The sequence below is a fragment of the Amphibalanus amphitrite genome, unplaced genomic scaffold, assembly GCF_019059575.1.
Source record: "Amphibalanus amphitrite isolate SeventyFive unplaced genomic scaffold, NRLGWU_Aamphi_draft 001783F_arrow, whole genome shotgun sequence".
Classification (NCBI taxonomy): Eukaryota; Metazoa; Arthropoda; class Thecostraca; order Balanomorpha; family Balanidae; genus Amphibalanus; species Amphibalanus amphitrite.
The window spans coordinates 30,675-49,517 of record NW_024883276.1 but is presented as its reverse complement, the minus strand read 5'-3'; the positions used below and the strand labels follow the sequence as shown (position 1 = coordinate 49,517).

At 49.2% G+C, this 18,843-nt stretch overlaps 2 protein-coding genes across 2 annotated transcripts; one reads left to right on the top strand and one right to left on the bottom strand.

Annotated features, from left to right (window-relative positions):
* The first annotated feature begins 1,532 nt into the window (after nt 1-1,532).
* Nucleotides 1,533-9,831, top strand: LOC122375148. Its single transcript, XM_043354356.1, has 5 exons — nt 1,533-1,584; nt 7,445-7,563; nt 8,127-8,229; nt 8,452-8,772; nt 8,949-9,831. The coding sequence occupies exons 2-5, from the start codon at nt 7,554-7,556 to the stop codon at nt 9,193-9,195; spliced, it is 681 nt and encodes a 226-aa protein (XP_043210291.1). The 5' UTR covers nt 1,533-1,584; nt 7,445-7,553; the 3' UTR covers nt 9,196-9,831.
* Nucleotides 9,832-12,673: 2,842 nt separating this feature from the next.
* Nucleotides 12,674-17,773, bottom strand: LOC122375150 (guanosine-3',5'-bis(diphosphate) 3'-pyrophosphohydrolase MESH1-like). The gene is made up of 3 exons (XM_043354358.1): nt 17,535-17,773; nt 13,667-13,797; nt 12,674-13,478 (listed from the first exon to the last, which is right to left on the bottom strand). Exons 1-3 carry the CDS (start codon nt 17,647-17,649, stop codon nt 13,179-13,181), a joined length of 546 nt encoding a protein of 181 aa, XP_043210293.1. The 5' UTR covers nt 17,650-17,773; the 3' UTR covers nt 12,674-13,178.
* Nucleotides 17,774-18,843: the final 1,070 nt, after the last annotated feature.

The following is an 18,843-nucleotide window of genomic DNA, read 5'->3' as shown; positions in this document are numbered from 1 at the left end:
TGCATTATTCCACATTTAGTAAATGTCTACATTTTTTCGGGGTGACACCGACCGTTGGGTAACACCACCCGGGCTCAGAAGGCAACGAAATTTGCAGGTTACTGGACTATTAAGTTGTTCTTCTTATCGTAAATTTCGAGGCATTTTAGTATTGAGTTTTATTCACGATCGATGGCAACACAAGTCAAATTCCTAAAACCAGACGTTTCGGCCACAGGGTGCCTTCGTCAGTGGACACTAGTGATTAATTAAATTAAAAACACATAGTATCAAAAACAATCGGTATAAATCGTTCGAAGTCGACACATCGGGCACAGGTTTCGAAACCTGTGCCCGATGTGTCGACTTCGAACGATTTATACCGATTGTTTTTGATACTATGTGTTTTTAATTTAATTAATCACTAGTGTCCACTGACGAAGGCACCCTGTGGCCGAAACGTCTGGTTTTAGGAATTTGACTTGTGTTGCCATCGATCGTGAATAAAACTCAATCATGTCTGATCATTTGCATTTTAGTATATCTATAAAATGCAGTGGGAACGATTTTATTATATCTCTTGTACAATGTGGTGCTCATTTATATAACTAGACGACTTAAAGTCTCAAAATTTATTTTTTTTCGAAATTTTGCATTATCCACTAAACAGAAGACATAGCAACAACGTTCTTTCTTTATTTGAAATGCGCCACTCTTGTGTTTGGTGTCACAATGTGCTATTAAATACCAAATTGCCCAAGTGGGCGGTGTTACCCAAGTGTCTCCATTTTTCTAAAAAATCCTTCAATATGGCACCACGACAAAAAATTCGCTCGAGCAGGAGCACGTAATGCTTGGATCAGTCCTACACACACAGAATATTGAGCGATGTCAAGTTCAATATACTCGTAAATAGTTCAATTAGCTTCAAAGTTCTGCTTCACTTAGTAAAATATCTTTAGTTTAAGTATTTTCGTGATAAATAAGCAAGGTATCCGTCGCACAACGCCATAATAAGTAAAGGCATCAAGAATAAGTTTGTTTTTATACGACGTTTATTGGTTATCTAACAAACATCGACAGTTTTATTACACCACACAAGCATCTTTACGCATAACAGGATAATGTAACAGCATAACAGATGTTCAAATACCTAACTGATATGTTTCCATGCAAAGCAAGTGTATCCATACGCGAATGAGTGTTGTGTCGCACTGGTAATTGCGGTACACATCCAGAGCACCGTTTGTTTACGTCAACCAGTGTAAATTTAGCGAAATTTTGAGCTATATGCTGACGGCGGCGGCGCCATTTTCGCAATCTGTCAGTTGTGCGCCGGGGACCGCGGGGGCCGGCGGGGGAGTGTTGTGGCTGCAGTGCGCAGAGTGGGTTTGCCCATTCTTGTGCGATCAGTGAGATAAACCAGTGCTGTGGTGTTTATCTAGTTCGATAATAAGCTGAGTAATAAGTGACTAAGTGAATAATAAGTGAAATACTGTATTGTGGTCATCGTCCGATAACTGCAATCAAGACCGAGTCTGAAATCTGAAGCGGAGCGACATTGGAGGAGCTGCTGGAACTATCCAGCTTTGTCGGAGTGCTAAGGTGGGCTTGTAATTTTTCAACTGAGCTGCTGTCGTGTTATGAAAATAATGGATGCACTTTCATGCTTTTCTAGGGTTAATTAGGTATTGGTATGCTAATATTTTGCCAGATAGGCAACAGAGAGCCGATGGCTAATTAAATGAACGATAATTTTGGCACAGTGAAGTAGTGCGTACAGATGATATATTTTTTATTTATTAATTAATTACGGACAGTTGACGGGAGACGGGCGGTGGCTGCGACCTGTAGCGGCGCCCATGCGTTGTGAAATATCAGTTTATATACCTACATAATAAGGTATATACGCTAATCTAACTTTTATTTCCGTCAGATGTGATGTCGATTCTTAACAATAAACGACAAACAAACAAACGTGTTTGCAGCATGGGGTAGGCATTGAGCATCACAATGTTTCGTTGCATTTAGCTAGGCTCGCGGCTGGCGACAACGTCCCGCCGCGTGTCGCTTGCGTTACAAATTTTGCGGGCCCAACATTAGCTTTACCAGAAAAAAATCGTTATAATAACCGTCATATTTGTGTAAATTTACCGTCATGAATTTGTGTACGATTACCACGCGAGTGTTCCTTTTGGTACTTTTTACCAAAAACACATATTTGTGCGTAAATGTAACGCGAGATCCGCGGTAAAGTTACACTGAAAGCGGTTCTCCTACACAATAGTGAAGCACTCCGAAGCTAGCAAAACACACATTTAAGTGTTCTTTTACCCAGAAAACAGAGTAATTTTACACCAAAAAAATGTTCCTTTTGGTACTTTCAATTACACCGTTTTTCCGCTCAATATTTCTGTGTGTGGGCAAAAAATACTACTTCAGGACTAATATCTGTCAAATAAGATAAGTTTTCTTCTGCTTATTTTGCTAGAAAAAGTATATGTAAAACGGATTAACGAAACGTAAAATTGGGAATTTCTCGCAAATCACCTAAACCAATGCGGGCACTGCCCATACCTGCTCTTCTGTTGACGTTACGCTGCCAAAAGACAGTTAGCTGTCGCCCTAGACCTTTTCATATTTCTGATATCGGGGTGGGCGGTGTTCCCCAAAGGGCAGTGTTCCCCATCTTCCCCTTATACGTAGGTAGGTACCTACCTTGGCGGTAAGGGGCGGGGGAGGTCCCAACTTGACTGCGCCCTTGCAAATGTCAATCAGTAGTATCAACCTATTGCCCTGGCCAAACATCAAGTAGCGCCTTTCTAAATAGAGAGGTTAACACGTGACTATTTTTGCTAGGCCAAGACCGATTGAAGGACCCATGGTTCGAAGGAAGACCCTTGGTTCGGAGAGGTCATGACCCATAGGCGGCGGAACGGGGAGGGCACCGGGGCACCGTGCCCCCCTTTGATTTTGGCATTTTAACATTAGCCCTATGGGCGTTCAGCGTTGCATGGAAAGAATGGGACCAAAAGTTGGCAGCGCCCCCCCCCCCTTAATTGAAGGCGTTCCGCCGCTACTATGACCCCCGTCCCCCGCCGGTTTCTACGCCGACGCCTGTAGCGATATGTCAGTGATTGCGAAGAGACGGAAGAGACAAGACAAGAGACGGTCCCACCGACCATCCGATCGGTATCGGGTCAAATCTTGAGTTCCCGCTGCACTGAACGTAAAATGGTTGGATGGAACCTCAATCAAATTGAAAATTATCTAAGCGCCAGCAACGTTGCTTGTTGACTAGAGTCTGATCAACGATGATTATAGAATCTGAGTAGCGAATTGATTGAAAATTGGCTCAAAAATAAATTTGTAAGGGGGAAATTCACCCTTCCCTCCCTACCCGTTCACGCACAATTTGAAAGGGGGAGCGGAATTTTCGAAGGGGGAAATTCCCCCTTTCCCCCCTTTAAAAGTTACCCTGCGTATAGGTAGGTTCATTTAATGATAGACCCAATCGAATAAGTGGACCATGGCACATCTCTTTGCAATGAGTTCCGATCGACTAATAACATAGCCTTTGAGTTATTATCGGTTTTGTCGGAAGAAGAATACCTACCACGCAGTTTGCTGAGGGCTGTGCAATGTGCATACATGTAGGTATGTACTATGTAGGTTGGGGCTCGGCAGAGCTAGCGGGAGTTGCTGCCACCTAACGGCATGGCTGGGAAGCTCGTCGGCTACGTCCAGTTGATGAACGGTTGTATATTACCATGGGTGAGCGCTGGCGGCTGTCTGCTCACGGGCAGCAGGCAGTGAGGACGTGCTCCTGGAATTTCACGGTGCTGACTGTGTCAATAATAAACAAAGTGCAACGTAACACATTGGTGCAGTCTGCAGGACACCGCGACCTAGGTGCAGATCAGAACTGGTCAACCAGGGTCCAGGGGCACGGTAAGGTAGGTAGCAACGACCGGCAATTTGTCAATTCTTTTGGGGGAGTAGATGGTAGATTTCGTTTGGTGTAAAAATTACGTTCGTTTAATTGGGTTTAGTGAGTCACGGACCCCAAGTTGATGTTTATAACCTATAGGCTAGCCCATTTACCGGTGCAACTGGGCAAGAATGGCGCCGCCGGCTGGCCCATTTGGAGGCACAGACGGTTACCAGCGGTGCGAGCGAATTTAGCGAGTGTCATTTGAGCGAACGGCATTGGAGCGAACCATTTTCAGTGGCAGTTCAACGATTATCAAATATAGCGATTATCAATGTGAGCGAAAGCTTTGTGTCGGTGACACCTTTTTCGCCGACTGCTATTTGAGCGATTGTCAGAAACACTTGATCGTCCTGTCACGGAGTATTTTCAACTTACGTTTGTGAGTTATAAATGACACAAAGTGTTGTCGAAACTTCCCATGATCATCCGAAATGAAACGGCAGATGTCACGTTCAATGTCTAAGCATTGAGCTCCAAATTTATTGCTACATTCTTGAAAGTGATATTATAGGATTAAATTGGACTTACTCCACAAGAGAATCGTTTTCGGTCGGAGCTTTCGACATGTATTACATGTCCTCTTCAGCGAAGGTCGGTAATCGGGGCGAAAATAAAACGTTCGGGTCGAATCGATTCGCATCATTAGGCGACACCAAGACGGCCTCCCGCCGTCCCACAGTCCGGATGTACGCCGACTCGAGCAGCAGTCGCATCTGGTAGTGGTTGGCTCGATTTAGTACCTTGACCTCATCGAAGGCAGGTGACCTTCGCAGGTGACCTTCGATGAGGTCAAGGTACTAAATCGAGCCAACCACTACCAGATGCGACTGCTGCTCGAGTCGGCGTACATCCGGACTGTGGGACGGCGGGAGGCCGTCTTGGTGTCGCCTAATGATGCGAATCGATTCGACCCGAACGTTTTATTTTCGCCCCGATTACCGACCTTCGCCGAAGAGGACATGTAATACATGTCGAAAGCTCCGACCGAAAACGATTCTCTTGTGAAGTAAGTCCAATTTAATCCTATAATATCGATTTGCTCTCCACACTAACATGTCTCTAAGTCTATTCTTGAAAGTGAATATCCAACAGGTCAATTTTGTCCCCGTTCTTGCCAAACATTTATTCAGATATTTACATTGGTTGTGTTGTTTTTCGCAACATCCTTATGCTTGAATTTGGATCAGTTCCCCAAGCTGCAAAACTATTTTTTCCCAAACATCGTACTTACGAATTTCCAGTAATTGTGTGAGGTCCTTGTACAATATTGCCTGGATTCCCCTGTGCCACCAATCCAGCTTATTATTGGTGGTTAGCATTCCCTCTGTCGTCCTATGTCTTTTCTGTATTAACTGCATTCGCTCAGTTAGTCTCCCATTGACCCCAATATAATCGCTCAAACCGGCTTCGCTGATTCTGGTCCTCGCTTTAGTTGATAATCGTCATAGTTGAATTCGCCGAATTCACAATCGCTCAAAAAGTCAATCGCTGAGAATAATCGCTGAAAATGATTCGATTCGTTCAAATGTCGTTCGTTCAAATGACGCTCGCTAAGCCGTGTCGCAGAACCGGTTACCAGGTCTGCTGCGGACTGATGCTGCGTGAGCTAATGAGAATCTGGCCAAAACGGCAGGCAGCTGGGGGTGGGGGGGGGGGGGGAAAGACCGTCTGGCCAGCTCTCCTATGGGCCGATCGGTCAGTCAGCTGTGGCTCTAACGACAGCCGCGACCCCGATCAACCTGCGCTGTTATAACTGCGGCCGGGTCGGTCACACGCGGCGCGCGTGAACGGTACTCAGACAAGAGTCCGTCAGTCCACTGAAAACGGTGACCGTTGTTTCGGATGCGATGAGCCTATGAAATTTGGCACAGCCTATGAGGCAGCCTTTTTACATATGTCCTGACAATTTCAGGTCCGGGTAACCTTGGATCTGGTCACCAAATCAGAAAAACCGGTACAAGGTCATGGTCAAATTTCAATTTTCTTTATGCACCTGTCCAACTCACAGTTTTGGACTGATTTCCTTCAAACTTTCAGGATGTGCTAATTTCACCAAGTTGTATAACATATAATTAGTTTTTTTATGTTACTGACCTGAGGTCAGTTAGAGGTCATTACGTCGTAATGCTAAGCCTATGGGAAAATATTCATTTCGGAGAATACTGGATATATCCGCTTCGTTTTATCACTTTTGTGCTCTGAATCATCAGTACTTAGCATTATGTCACTTGGTGCTTCTTTGTTTGGTGTACTTATCCATGGGTCAGGTCAAATGAGGTCAACTGAGGTCAACACTGGTCAGGGAATGGCGGCCGATGCTGAGGGACAAGCATCGGCCAGGCGTCCATCGGGGTCCCAGATCACGGCATCGGTGGTTGAGGTGCAGTTGGTAACACGGCAGGTTTGGGCTCTGGTGGATCCCGGGCGGAGTTCACGATGATTCGCGATTGTCTCCAGGAGCAAATCCAGCGGGAGCTGATGTGCCGGCTTACGCCGCCATCTTAGACGACGCGAGGGGCAGGCGGTGACTCGCCTCACATCGCGTGCATTTCCTGATCTGACGGTCAAAATCCAGAGGAAGTCATTCGCCCTTCCCATCGCGGCAGTGGTCAAGGGACGGATGTACGAGTTAGTGCTGGGGTGTGACTTCTGCTGTCGTCACGGACGGCACCTCGATGAAGGCGGGAGTGATCAGACTGGCCGGGATGTCGATTCCTCTGCCACTATACAGCATTATGTTATTTGACCCAGTCGGGCGCTATTCCATCCAGTCGGGTGTTATTCGATCCAGTTGATGGAAATATACCTGTTTTTTCTTTAAAGAACGAAAAGGAAAATCTTTTATCAGAACAAATATTTTCTTCCAACTGTAAGCAATCAATTTTTTATGCACTTGAAGGAGTATTTGGCATTTGGAGAAACCTTTTGGGGGCCTCTGCAGCGTCCAAGGCCGCCTTTCTGGATCCGCCAATGACTGTGATTGCAACTGCAATTGCATGGTCCTCTTCAATCTTCATCATGCGTGCTCTCTCGGTGGGCGGTGCACACTGCGCACATCCGGCAAGCAGCATGACATAAAACAGACATCGGCACGACCTTTGCAGTTTGCATTAGTTATGGGGCGCTGACTGGGTGCAGTCACAAGGTGCTTACGACGTTCACTTCTTGCAAAGCATGCTCGGTTGGTCGGTCAGGACTGAACAGAATTGAAAGATAATTAAACAAGCTACTGCACCCTGCTGCTGAGGTGGGGACGAGACGCGGCTCCGGCTCAGTTCGAGTCAGTGGAGCAGACATGTGCAGCATGAACAGCGATGATATTAAATAAATAATCTTATGTAATGTGTATACTCTGCCCGGGCGTTCTGCATTAGCGACAGCGTTTCCTTTCGTCGGTTGGCAGTGGTGCGCTGCCATTCCTCTGCCATTCCATATTCTGTAATGTTTTTAATAGAAATATTTTCTTTTCAGGACCCCAGCAGAATATTTCCATAGTACACGAACTGGTCTGCAGTATCTGCATCGTCTCAATTTACAGTTGTTGCATCGTTTGGTTCTGCAATTGTATCGCTAAAATACCATGGAGAACGGTAAGTGACATGCGATGGACAAAATAATCTTCTAATAGTGTTGATAGACGCCGGCCCTAATCAGTACCAATTAGCGCAAACATCCGTCCCAATGTTGCGCTACATGCATCGTGCGTCTAAACATTTTCACGATTAAGTCATCTTTGATGAAACTAGCGGGTGCCGCTTGAATTTTGTCAAGCCCTGTAGGGTTATTCCAGATCCTGCTCGCCGTACAGGAAAGGAGGAGTTTCGCCATCCTACTACCTCACAAGCTATGAATTGGTTAATTATACAAATTCTGAATTAAAACGCCGTGCGATAGCCTCGTCATATATCTCATTGGGAAGACACCCAGTTACTTTAACCGCGGGCGGCACCTGTGCTCCTTGTTGGCTGGCCACTGACCACTGACCACTGACCACTGACCATTGACCACTGACCAGTGACCAGTGACCCCTGACCACCGACCAGTGACCAGTGACCAGTGACCAGCCCCGTTGATGGCAGGTCAGACTAGCACGGCGTCCGACACTGACTCTACGTCATTTCTTTGAATGACTACATAGATGTGCTGTTCGCAGGCGGAGACAGCACAGCAAAGATGAAGTATTGTTCTCTAGGGAACGTCACGCTGAAAGAAATTGAAGACTTGTTGATAGAAAACTTTGCGAAGGATGAAAATCTGTAAGTGTTACACACTGTTCTTTGCTGCTGTACCTCAACAGTAGGTATGATCTGTAGGATGGAAAGAAAGATGCTTATCTCATTTGATGCTCTTTAGTTTGAAATTGCAGGAAATAGTCAATTCAGTGTGTTACGAGACTTGAAATTGAAAATGTGCCGATGTGAATTATGCGTTGTATGGTGGACAGCCCTATGACATTTCTCGCTGCTGCGTGTTGGCAGTCTGAAGCTGTGTCGGAACTGCGAGGGCGGCCAGCTGGACGACTACCGTCGCCGAGCGAAGGAGATCATCACCTCCCACGACTGGAGAGTCTCGCGACTGGCGGTGGACGCCGCTACAGGCACGGTGGCCGGCGTCTGCCTGTGTGACATGTCCACCCTCGACCAGCCGACCCATGCTCTCGACGCCACGTTGCAAAACAAATCCGAGGCATGCCGCCTCATTGCTGATTTCCTTCTCCAGGCAGAGGAAGGATACGATGTGTTCAAGGATCTCGGAGTCAAGAAGGTGCTCAATCTGAATATCGTGACCGTTGATAAAAGGTGAGTAGTGTGAGGCTGTATTTGAACTTCATTTCTTATCTCATATGCTTTCTTACTAAGGTGTTGAACACTGTCAATTGGTGACGTGCATTTGCTGCATATGACACTAGAATTAACATGTTATGCTTCATTCTTGTGACATGGATTCCTAAGAAATTTTTGTTTTACCCTTTCAGGTATCGCCGTCAGGGCATATCATTTGAACTCAGACGCCAGTGCCTTGAGCTGGGCCGCCAGCATGGCTGCCAAGCTGTTGTCGATGTCGCCACCTCGCCCTACACTCGCAAAGCGCTCGTCAAGCTCGGCTTCGAGCGGGTCAAGTTCCTGCCCTTCACTCAGTCGGTGCTCGCCGGTGTTGAGAAGGTCGACCTGTCGGGCTGTGGACCCGATGATGGAGCCGCTCTGATGGTTCTCCAGCTGTGAGAGTGATCTCAGGGAAGCCTTGGAGGTCCTGAAGGATGATGATGCCTCTTGGGTCTAGCTCATCATAGCAGGCATGTAGTTAGTCATCGAGGAATGTATGTGCTTAATCTTTTGATGTGCGATGTGACGATGTCAGTTGCAACTTGCAGACTGTTAAATTATAGAAGACAGTTTGATGAAAATCAGCAAAACACACGCTACTGTTTCGATTGCTGCATTGTCCTATATCAGTTATCACGGCTTGCAATTTTACATTGAGGACTGAAGTATGAATTTTGCATATGATATTTTACTGCTCGGGTAGATGAGACGAGAGGGCAGGCTGGAGCTGATTTTGACCAAGTGTTAAAAAGTTGACTCATTTCAGCTACAATTAGGACTCAGGCCCTATCACGACACCGGCTGTGCTGTGAACAGCAGTGCAAGAATCGAACTCACTTCAGTCCTTTGAATGGTGCTGGCCAGCAGCTTACCCCGATTAAGTTGGCAGCCCTCATTTGTCATGTCTTGATACGGGTCTGTTATTGACAGTTGCTTTATTAGAAACGGGTAATTCGAAATGCATGAGAAATAATATAAACACAGGGCTGAAAGCATTCATAGGAGGGGTGCTTCAGAGCTAATCGTGTCGAAATCGGGTGACTTTTGACTCAGGGTCTCATGTCACACCTCTTCAATCATTACATGTTATTCAAATGAACAAACTGTCTTATGCGATGTGCGATGTGCGAACATGTATCTCGAAATAAACAATATCAAATGAATACCACCTTCACAAGCAATGAGCGTCTCCGCAATATCGCTTCAGAGTTGACGTGAGGAATGACATTTACCGGTGTGAGTAAATCGTTTAAAATGCTGCCTATGAATCACTTCAGCAACGAAGTTGAGCAACGAACAACAAAGTGTCCACGAAGTTTTATCAGAGCTGTCCGTCAGAATGAACGAATATTACGAATATTATAAGTAATATTATGAACGAATGACTCTAGTAATATTATAGAACCAAAATATGTGTAGGGTAGCCTGGGGCAAGACGCCCCAGATAATTTATTTTGCTACATAACTTTTGTCCCATATCACCTGAAAGGCCAAATTTGTGCTCAATGCGTTCTTTGGACATTTTACTTTAAATTCCACCCCTCAAATTCATTCACTTATGATCGGACTCCCAGCTAGGAACTGATTTGTGAAGCAACTGCAAATAGGGCGTTTTGCCCCAAGCCCAGGGCAAAACGCCCCACGGCCTGGGGCAAGAAGCCCCATACTCTAGATTAAAGATTAAACATGCTAGTTGACTAAATCTCATATGAGAGGTCCGTTAGACCTTGGGAGGCACGGCACTGAAGTTAGCACCTTCCATCCTATCAGGTGTTCAGCTACGACACTATTGTATGAGCAGGTTTTTCACCTGCCTCACAAGGCCAAATAATAAATTATTACAATGCAAATGTTAACAAAATACTTCCTTTGCCATCCAGTTGCTGAGAAAAGTACATATAAATGCATAGAAACATACCGTTCGCCAGCTACCGAACATTAGGAAGTGGGTAGTCCGAACAACACATGAGGTAAAACGCCCCATGGGGCTTTTTGCCCCGCGACCTACTGGGGCGTTTTACCCCATCACGTAGTTCGGTCAGAGAACAACGCCTTGCACTCCAGGAAGACATAATCTAACACGAACCAACCCGGCATGATAAGCGTTAGACAATAGTTGTTCAAAATACATAAAAGTCGTTAACCTGATGTGGACGATAAAAGAACGCCATGATGCATAATCTGACAACAAAACATAAAAATCACTCCCAAAACACATTTTTGGCTATGTCTCCCTAAATAGTCATCACAATTTCTTTCCAGTCTGCTCATATAATGATCGTATAGTGCACGTTTTATAGAAGAGAGGATGTTTCCCCAGAACCTTGCCAGTTCCGAGAAACATCGGTGAGGCGTTTTACCTCGGCGGGGCGACTTGCCCCGGTCTACCCTACTGGCAAACACCTCTGTATACCCTCTGAATATAAAGACCTCGGTATACAGAGGTACATGGTGCCTGTACGTACGGTTGCGTGATTGCGGTTGTAATATATTGGGCTGGATGACATCCCTTCAACCAAGGTCATATCATTTGAGTGCCAGTGGGGAAGCTACAATGCACTAGTGATAACGTCGACGTGGATGGACGAGATGTCGACCTCCCAGTCACCACTCGGCACCTTCCATTCTCCGGCACCTTCCATTCTCCGGCACCTTTCATTCTCCCTGCTATTCCTGTGATCCAACAGCTGCAGTCTGAACCGAAACAGCAGCGGGTTATTTGTTTTAAATGAGCTTGTTTGATCGAGTTATCTATGTATTTTGTGGATGGGTTTGATGCCAACGATAGGAGAAACATGTCTGTTAAGTGCAGGCAGTGGCGCGGGAACCGGGGGGGCTAGCGGGGGCTGAGCCCCTCCAACTTTTCGGCTGGGGGGGGGCTCGTAATGTATTTGACCCCCCCCCCCAGCTGGAGGAATCGAAATCGGAAATCTACCTACATAATTTCATAGATTCATACATAGGCGCGGGAACCGGGGGAGAGGGCAGTGGGGGAAGCTTGCCCCCACAGCTCTGGGGCCGTGGGGGCGGTGCCCCGCAACCTTTCATGAGGTCAGGAACCGTTGGAGCAGCTGTCCTCCCCAAATTAGGGGTTGTGGGTCACAAAGGAAGAAGGCATGTAAGTGAAAAATCCACCTCTTTCACTGGCTCGGCAACTCATTTGACAGATTAAAACCTTTATTCCAGGTTGCCAAAACGGTAGTTTCTTCACTCAGCTGAGACGGAATACCTGACTTTTTTGCAAATATTTTCTCTCTTTTTTTGTTGAAAAGGCCAAGGTCTGAAAAATAAGTGGCCTAAAACCGGTGAGAAAACTAGATTTGGGGGTTGATCTCTATTATGGTTCAGCCCCCCCCCCCCCCTAGTCTGGAAGAAGTTCCCGCGCCACTGAGTGCAGGCATTGAGACAAAAAAAACGTCGTCAGTATCATTAATATACCACCCCTTCATCATAAACCAGAGGAAAAAGGAAGAGCTGCGTGTAAAATAAAGTGAAAAAAATGCTGCAAAAGATTCAACTTCCGTTTGAAACGATTGCCTTATGGTACACGTAACGGATGACGTTGAAGCGAGCAATTGCGGCGCTACTGTTGACACCGACTCGCTGTTGACTCTCAAAACTCGCTAAGACAGACTCGGGCTGATTGTCACTTCCAACGTAGAGCTGTCGGCCATCTGAGACGCATAGACGAATATTTTTTTTTTTTGCAAGCGGTCGAACGGAAGAACAGGCGACGTGACAAGTTAATTGACAACGCACAAACGGATATATTTTTCTAAATATGTTGTTTTCGACTTTCTAGGGATAGTACGGATTGGGCATGTGCACAGCTCTTCAGCTCCGTCGCCACACACCGCATACATGTATAGGTGAAAGCAAAGCTTTGAAAAAGCATTTATTCAACAATCCGAAGTTCAGGCACGTCGTATCAATGGAAGTTGAGCACTCTTGCCATCATAAGCATGGTTTACAAGTTATATCAGGATACAGAATGCAACTGGTGAATAGTGAGATTCAGATAGAAATTCTCTCTCATGCCTTTTGAATGGATGATGATAAGTGTGTGTAAGATGGTCACACCTGGATATAGCATATATCATTGATTCGCTGATACTGGTTTAATAGCAAAGAGGCGCCAACTTGAGTGGAGAGGGAGACGGCAGTCAGGTGCTGCGTTGAAATGAGTTTAACCGGGATGGAATGGGAAAAAGGTTCGCAATTCATAAATAGTTAAATATACCAATCGAATAAAGAAACCAGAAAAATACCTTTATGGTAAGTACACTGTCGCCCACACCCCACAGCCGGCGGCCTTGCCAGCAGACACTCGGCCCATCAGTCCAATTCACTGAGGTTCCATTCATTCACCACTCCTCAGGCCATCAGCAGTCGGGCACCTGTCGCTCCTTGAACAGCCGCTCGAGCCGCTCCTCCAGCGGCCGGTTAGTGCCGCGCAGACCACGCACCACCCGCGCCGCCCACTGGAAGTACTCGGCCACGCGCTGCTCGTCCCAGCCCTCGGGCGTGGTGCGGCACAGGTCACGCAGGTTGTACAGCTTGTCGGCCAGCTTGACCAGCTTGGCCTGGTGGCTGCGCGAGGCGGCGTGCTCCACCTGCAGGCGCTTCCGCTCCGCCTTGGGCAGCGACTTGTCGTCGGTGACCTCAGCGACGATGGATCGGACCTGGAGGCCGGCGGGGAGACAGGTCAGGTGACCATTGACTGTACTCACTCATAATGTCTCTGGAAAAGTAGATTTCAAAAGACAGCGTCTCACCTAAGGAATAGAGAGGTATCCATTCAGGGAGGTCTATGACGGCGTCTACTGGCTAGGATCCCGTCAGCACGACATACTTCCACTTCCTGTCTCACCTTTTCGCCGAAGACGTCTTGGATCTCGTCCAAAGTGGTGTCGGTATCCTCGACGGTGTCATGGAGGATGGCGGCCTGCAGCACGTCGATGTCGGTAACGTCGCCCTCGTCCATCAGAATGTAGGCCACCCCTGCAACAGTCACAGAGCGTCAGTCGGTGGGTTGCCACAGGGAAGCTTTCTCGTCCAGGACCAGGTCAGAGCGTAGGCCACCCCTGCAACAGTTACAGCAGGTCAGTCTGTGGGTCGTCTCAAGGTAGCCTTCCTGGCCACCAGATTGTGCGTATAACATCACCCACTGTTGCACCGGGTACACCACGTCAGTCGAGAAGCTACCTCGGAGTAGTATGAGCCGGTTCTCTGATTGGCTGCCCTTGTACCTTTCTCAGTCGGCTTGAGCTTTAAGTAAAAAGCGTGTGTCAGCTGACTAGGTGCCAGTAGCTGACTCTGTATGGTCTCGGTGTCAGAACTGTGTCAAATCTGTGTCAGTTCGGTGTCCCGCCGGTGTCCTGTTTGACACGGACCGTCGGCTCCGTCTGTCGGCGGAGGACAGCGTCACGGGCCGGCGGAGGACGCGTCACGGGCCGGCGGAGGACGCGTCACGGCCCGGCGGCCGGCCCGCTGCTCGGACGTCTCGACGACTGCGGCCCGCATACGGTCCCGCTCCTTCTGCGCCTCATTGGCCACGGACCGGCACAGGTGTGGGAGTGCGCTCAGTGTCCATCTGTTCGTCCGACCAACCACCCGCCCACCCGACCGACCGTCCGTCCGTCAGACTTGGTGTCGCTCGCGGCCGGAGTCCCGCGCCGATTGTGCGTCGTTTTGCAGCCGACTGTGCGTCGTTCTGCAGCCGACTGTGTGCCGTTCTGCAGCAAACTTTGCGCCGTTCCACAGCCGACTGTGCGCCGTTAAACAGTCGAGTGTGCTTTGTGCGTCGTTCGCACAGTCGACTGTGCGTCGCTGTGCCAACTGTTTGCGGGTGTGCCTCCGGCGGCACCTTGAGCTGGTGTAACTGCTCGCGGTTTCTGCGCAGCTGCCCGGCCTGGCGTCATGACGTCCTGGCGGAGGGCTCTGCAGCTGCTGGTCGCGCTGGCCACGTTGGCGCCCAGCAGCGGCCAGCTACCGTTCCTAGGCCGCTGCCCGGCGCCACCAGCCGTCCACCACTTCAACACATACCACTACCTGGGCAAGTGGTACGAGCACAGCCGCTACTTCAGCCTGGCATCGCTGGCCGGCAAGTGCACCCACTTCATCTACACGGACCAGGGCTACGGCCGGATCGGCGTTGAGAACCAGCAGATCAAGCTACTCACTGGGAAGCTCAACAGCGTGGTGGGCGTGGCGCGCGTGGTGGACCCGCACTACTCGGGCCGACTGCGCGTGGTGGCCACCAACCTGCCCAGCCTGGGCACCGGGCCCAACTACATCGTCGTCGACACCGACTACAGCAGTTATGCGGCCGTCTGGTCCTGCGCCGACTTTAAGCTGTTCAACCTGCAGACGCTGCAGATACTGACCCGGCACCGGCGGCCCGAGCCGCACCTGGTCGCCGACCTGCGCCACCGGCTCCGCTACTACGGTCTCAACACTGAGAAACTGGCCAAAACCAACCAGGAGGACTGTCCCCATGGCTATTAGCCGCGCGCCCTCATACATATACAAGGGCATTGCTGCAGCGCCGCACACTGCACGCTGTGAACGGATAAATGGCGCCCGGAAAGAACGGAGTGCAACGTGCTGTCCTCACCAAGAGCTGCCGTTGCCGACCCTCCTCACAGCACTGAAGTAACTGACTTAAATGGATACTGCCATCTCTGCCAGCCACTCCGGTGCATTGGAATCAGTCGGGAAAACAGTTTTGTCCTATGTTGGTTACGTGGGAAAAGGAAAAAAGACGCTCGGTGTGATGATAGAATCTTTTCAGTCTAAACGTAAGGTCAAATTGAACCGAAAGGCTTCGATCGCTCCATATCGTGCTTATGTGATGTCCACACTGGTATATGTGCCGTAGTGTAGTGTGGGGCCGGGCGACCGAAGTCTCATACCATACAGACCGTACAGAGCGTGTGCAACACAAATTCGTTATCCGGTTGTCGACCCACGTTTCTGGTGCACCACAAACTCTCGACTATAGTCGCCTACATATGATCGCCTACCACATCACCTATCATATACAGGCGATTATAGTCGCCTACTTTCTCACTTTCTCTCTGTCCAGTGTCCACTGAACTTAAGATGAACTCGACGCTGATTTGATGTTCTCGTCACGCATCTGGAAAAATACCATTGGCTTCCAGCCTCTCGCTTCTTGCGATCGCACTTCGGCTTGGCCGTACCGCATCGTATTACCCGGCTGAGAACTGCGTAGGTACTTTTCTTGCATGGTCTCACGCAAGAGTACAAATCGTGAAAACGGGCATGTTCTGTAGAATTACCAGGGTGATGAGCGAGTTCTTGCAGCGATGTGATGCGGTCGACATAATATAAGGTCTGTGTAGAAAAGATGCTTAAACATGTGTGCAGTAAATGGCGACTCTCCGCGCCGCGATTTTTGATATATCTGCGAAAAAACCGCGGGGGGGGGTTCAATGTTCATACACCCCCGGCCCGGTGCGACGTTCAACTAGGTATGTCCCCCACGCTCAAGCTCGATCCGCCAGTGGGCAAGCTCTCGTCTCATCAGATAATTTCTCTTCCTGCCGGTGTGCAGCGTCCGGCAGGCGAACGTCCACGCCGCATAATTACAGAACCATTATCTTATTAGCTGCGGCGCGCCAATTTGGCCAGGCTGATAGGTCACGTGGCCGATTATGTAACCATACCTGCAAGGAACTGGTATCGATCGCTCGTATTTATGGCGTAAATTGTAACTAAGTATAGCAATAAAGGTCGATTTTCCGGAGGTGCTAGTGGCTGCTAGTAGTGATCGGTAAGACGTCGTATCTTTAATTAAATTGAACCGTAACGGCAAGTCTAAAAATGGTTTGCATGCCTATTTCTTTGCATGGCTCTAGTAAGGTCCGAATTGACCAATGACCATGTAGCAATGTGCGCAGCGTAGCGTAGACTCTGCCGACCGTCACGACAGTGGGGAACTGCTGTGGTAGCCCGCTCCGTGGTGTCCAATAGGTACTTGGCTGGTTCGCACAGCCTTGGTCATCCCTGGATCTCAGACGTTGAACATACAGCAACAGATGTGTACAGAGGCACTGTGCAAATAAGAGAAGAAACACTACTAATGAGACTGATTGATAAATTACTAGAAAAGTTATTGGGTGTGTGTAGGGGGGGGGGTAGGAGAGGGGGGAGGAAGGTGTTAGAGGCGGCAAAAACACTGCACAATTGTTAACACGTACAAATGTATCGTGTTTAGGGAAAAGCGTCGATAGCTCTTTTCTGAAAACAAGCGTAGTCGTTGGTCATAACGAAAATGCGTAAAAAATAAACGTAATACAAGCAACTATAAAATCACCATCTCTTTTCTACGCAGGACGAATGACGTCGGGCCAGCCTGTAATAGTGGTATCGACGACCAGTTTCCGGACAATAAGCTGACGTCGTGTCTGCAGTGGGGCCAACTACGTCATTAATCATAGCATTCATCTTTGTCCAAAACCTAAATAACGTCCGCAGATAGGTCGTAGGGGCGACACCATACACGAGCAAAGGTCAGGGAGGTGACGGCATCGCATGAGAAATGGCAATAAATGACGGCACTCTCGCCACGCCACTCTTCACCATCACGCTGATATGACGCCATGTCCGCCGTCCAACAATCCCGCCCTTACTTATCGGTCACGTGACGGCGTCTACCATACACAATCAACCGCAGCACAGTACCACGTGACAGGCCGCGGTGACCTACTCACCGATCGGGTGGTTGATGTAGGGCGTCTTGTCGGGATCCTTCCTCCGCTGGTCCTTGTGTTTGATGGCCGCAAAGTTGGCTGCTCGAAGAAGACATCGCACGGGGTCGGCGTCCATCTCAAACTCTACAATATCCTCGAACACCCAAACACGTGGCTTGCCAGAGCGTTTCACAATCAGCCGACTGAGCGCGTGCGGCAGGCGGCGTCGGTAGAGCCAGACATCGATCCGGCCCTCTCGGCTACCGGGTAGCGTGGAGTATAGTCAGCTGACTGCGGTCCGACTGGCGCCTGCTTCCACTGAGATACGGGGTGCCGGCCGGACCGAATAGGATCGTGGAAGGTCCAGTTTAGTTTACAGGCAGGGCCGAGACGGGCAAACGCTATATAGTCAGGAAAAGTAAATTGAAACAAAACGAGGCGGACATATGTAAGCATGACGTAATGCTTGCCATCGCAGAAATCCTACTGCCTACAGCGAAAATGTGCACGTTTATCGAGTACTGAGTCAGTGACGTATCCAAGGGGGGGGGGGAGCACGGGGGCCATGGCCCCCTCCTGAGCGCCGGCCGCCGAAGGCGCTCAGGGGGCCCCTCAGGCCCCGGTATATTTTTTCAAACACTGGATAAAACGTCTTTTACTAGGAAGAAAAAATGATATCAAAGTTTCATTTATGTGCCCCTGGTTACCCGAGGGGCCCCTGATGACCCAATGGGCCCCTGCAGTCATCCGAGGGCCCCCGGTTTCCTGGGCCCCTGGTAGCCGGGGCCTGGTCGCATGGGGGCCCCTGATTGCCTGGGGTCCCTAGTCTCCTAGGGGGCCCTGTTAGCCGGGGGGCCTAGTCGCATGGGGGCCCCTGGTCGCATGGGCCCCTGATCGCCTGGGGCCCCTAGTCGCCAAGGGGGCCCCTGGTAGCGGGGGCCTGGTCACATGGGGGCCCCTGGTTGCCTGGGACCTCTGAGGGCCCCTGGTCGCCTGGGCGGCCTGGGGGCCCCCGGGTGACCTGAGGGCCCCTTGGGAAGCAGGTGGCCCCCTCCTGGGCGAAATCCTGGGTACGTGCCTGTACTGAGTAGTGACCATTAGACAATGTGGGTGATCGCAACTCTTGGAAGTTAGAGCAGCCGCCACGGGCTATGGAGTCGAAGTCGGGGTCAGTCTGAGTTCTGCCCGGATTCGGAGTCGGAGTCAACATTGCATGGCTCAAAGTCATGCTCTTCAGTCTACACCTGTTTGCTTGAAAATGTTACGTTCGGTAACCTTCTCAAAACATTTTGTTGAAGCATAGACCATGTTCCCGTTTCGGACGACCGCT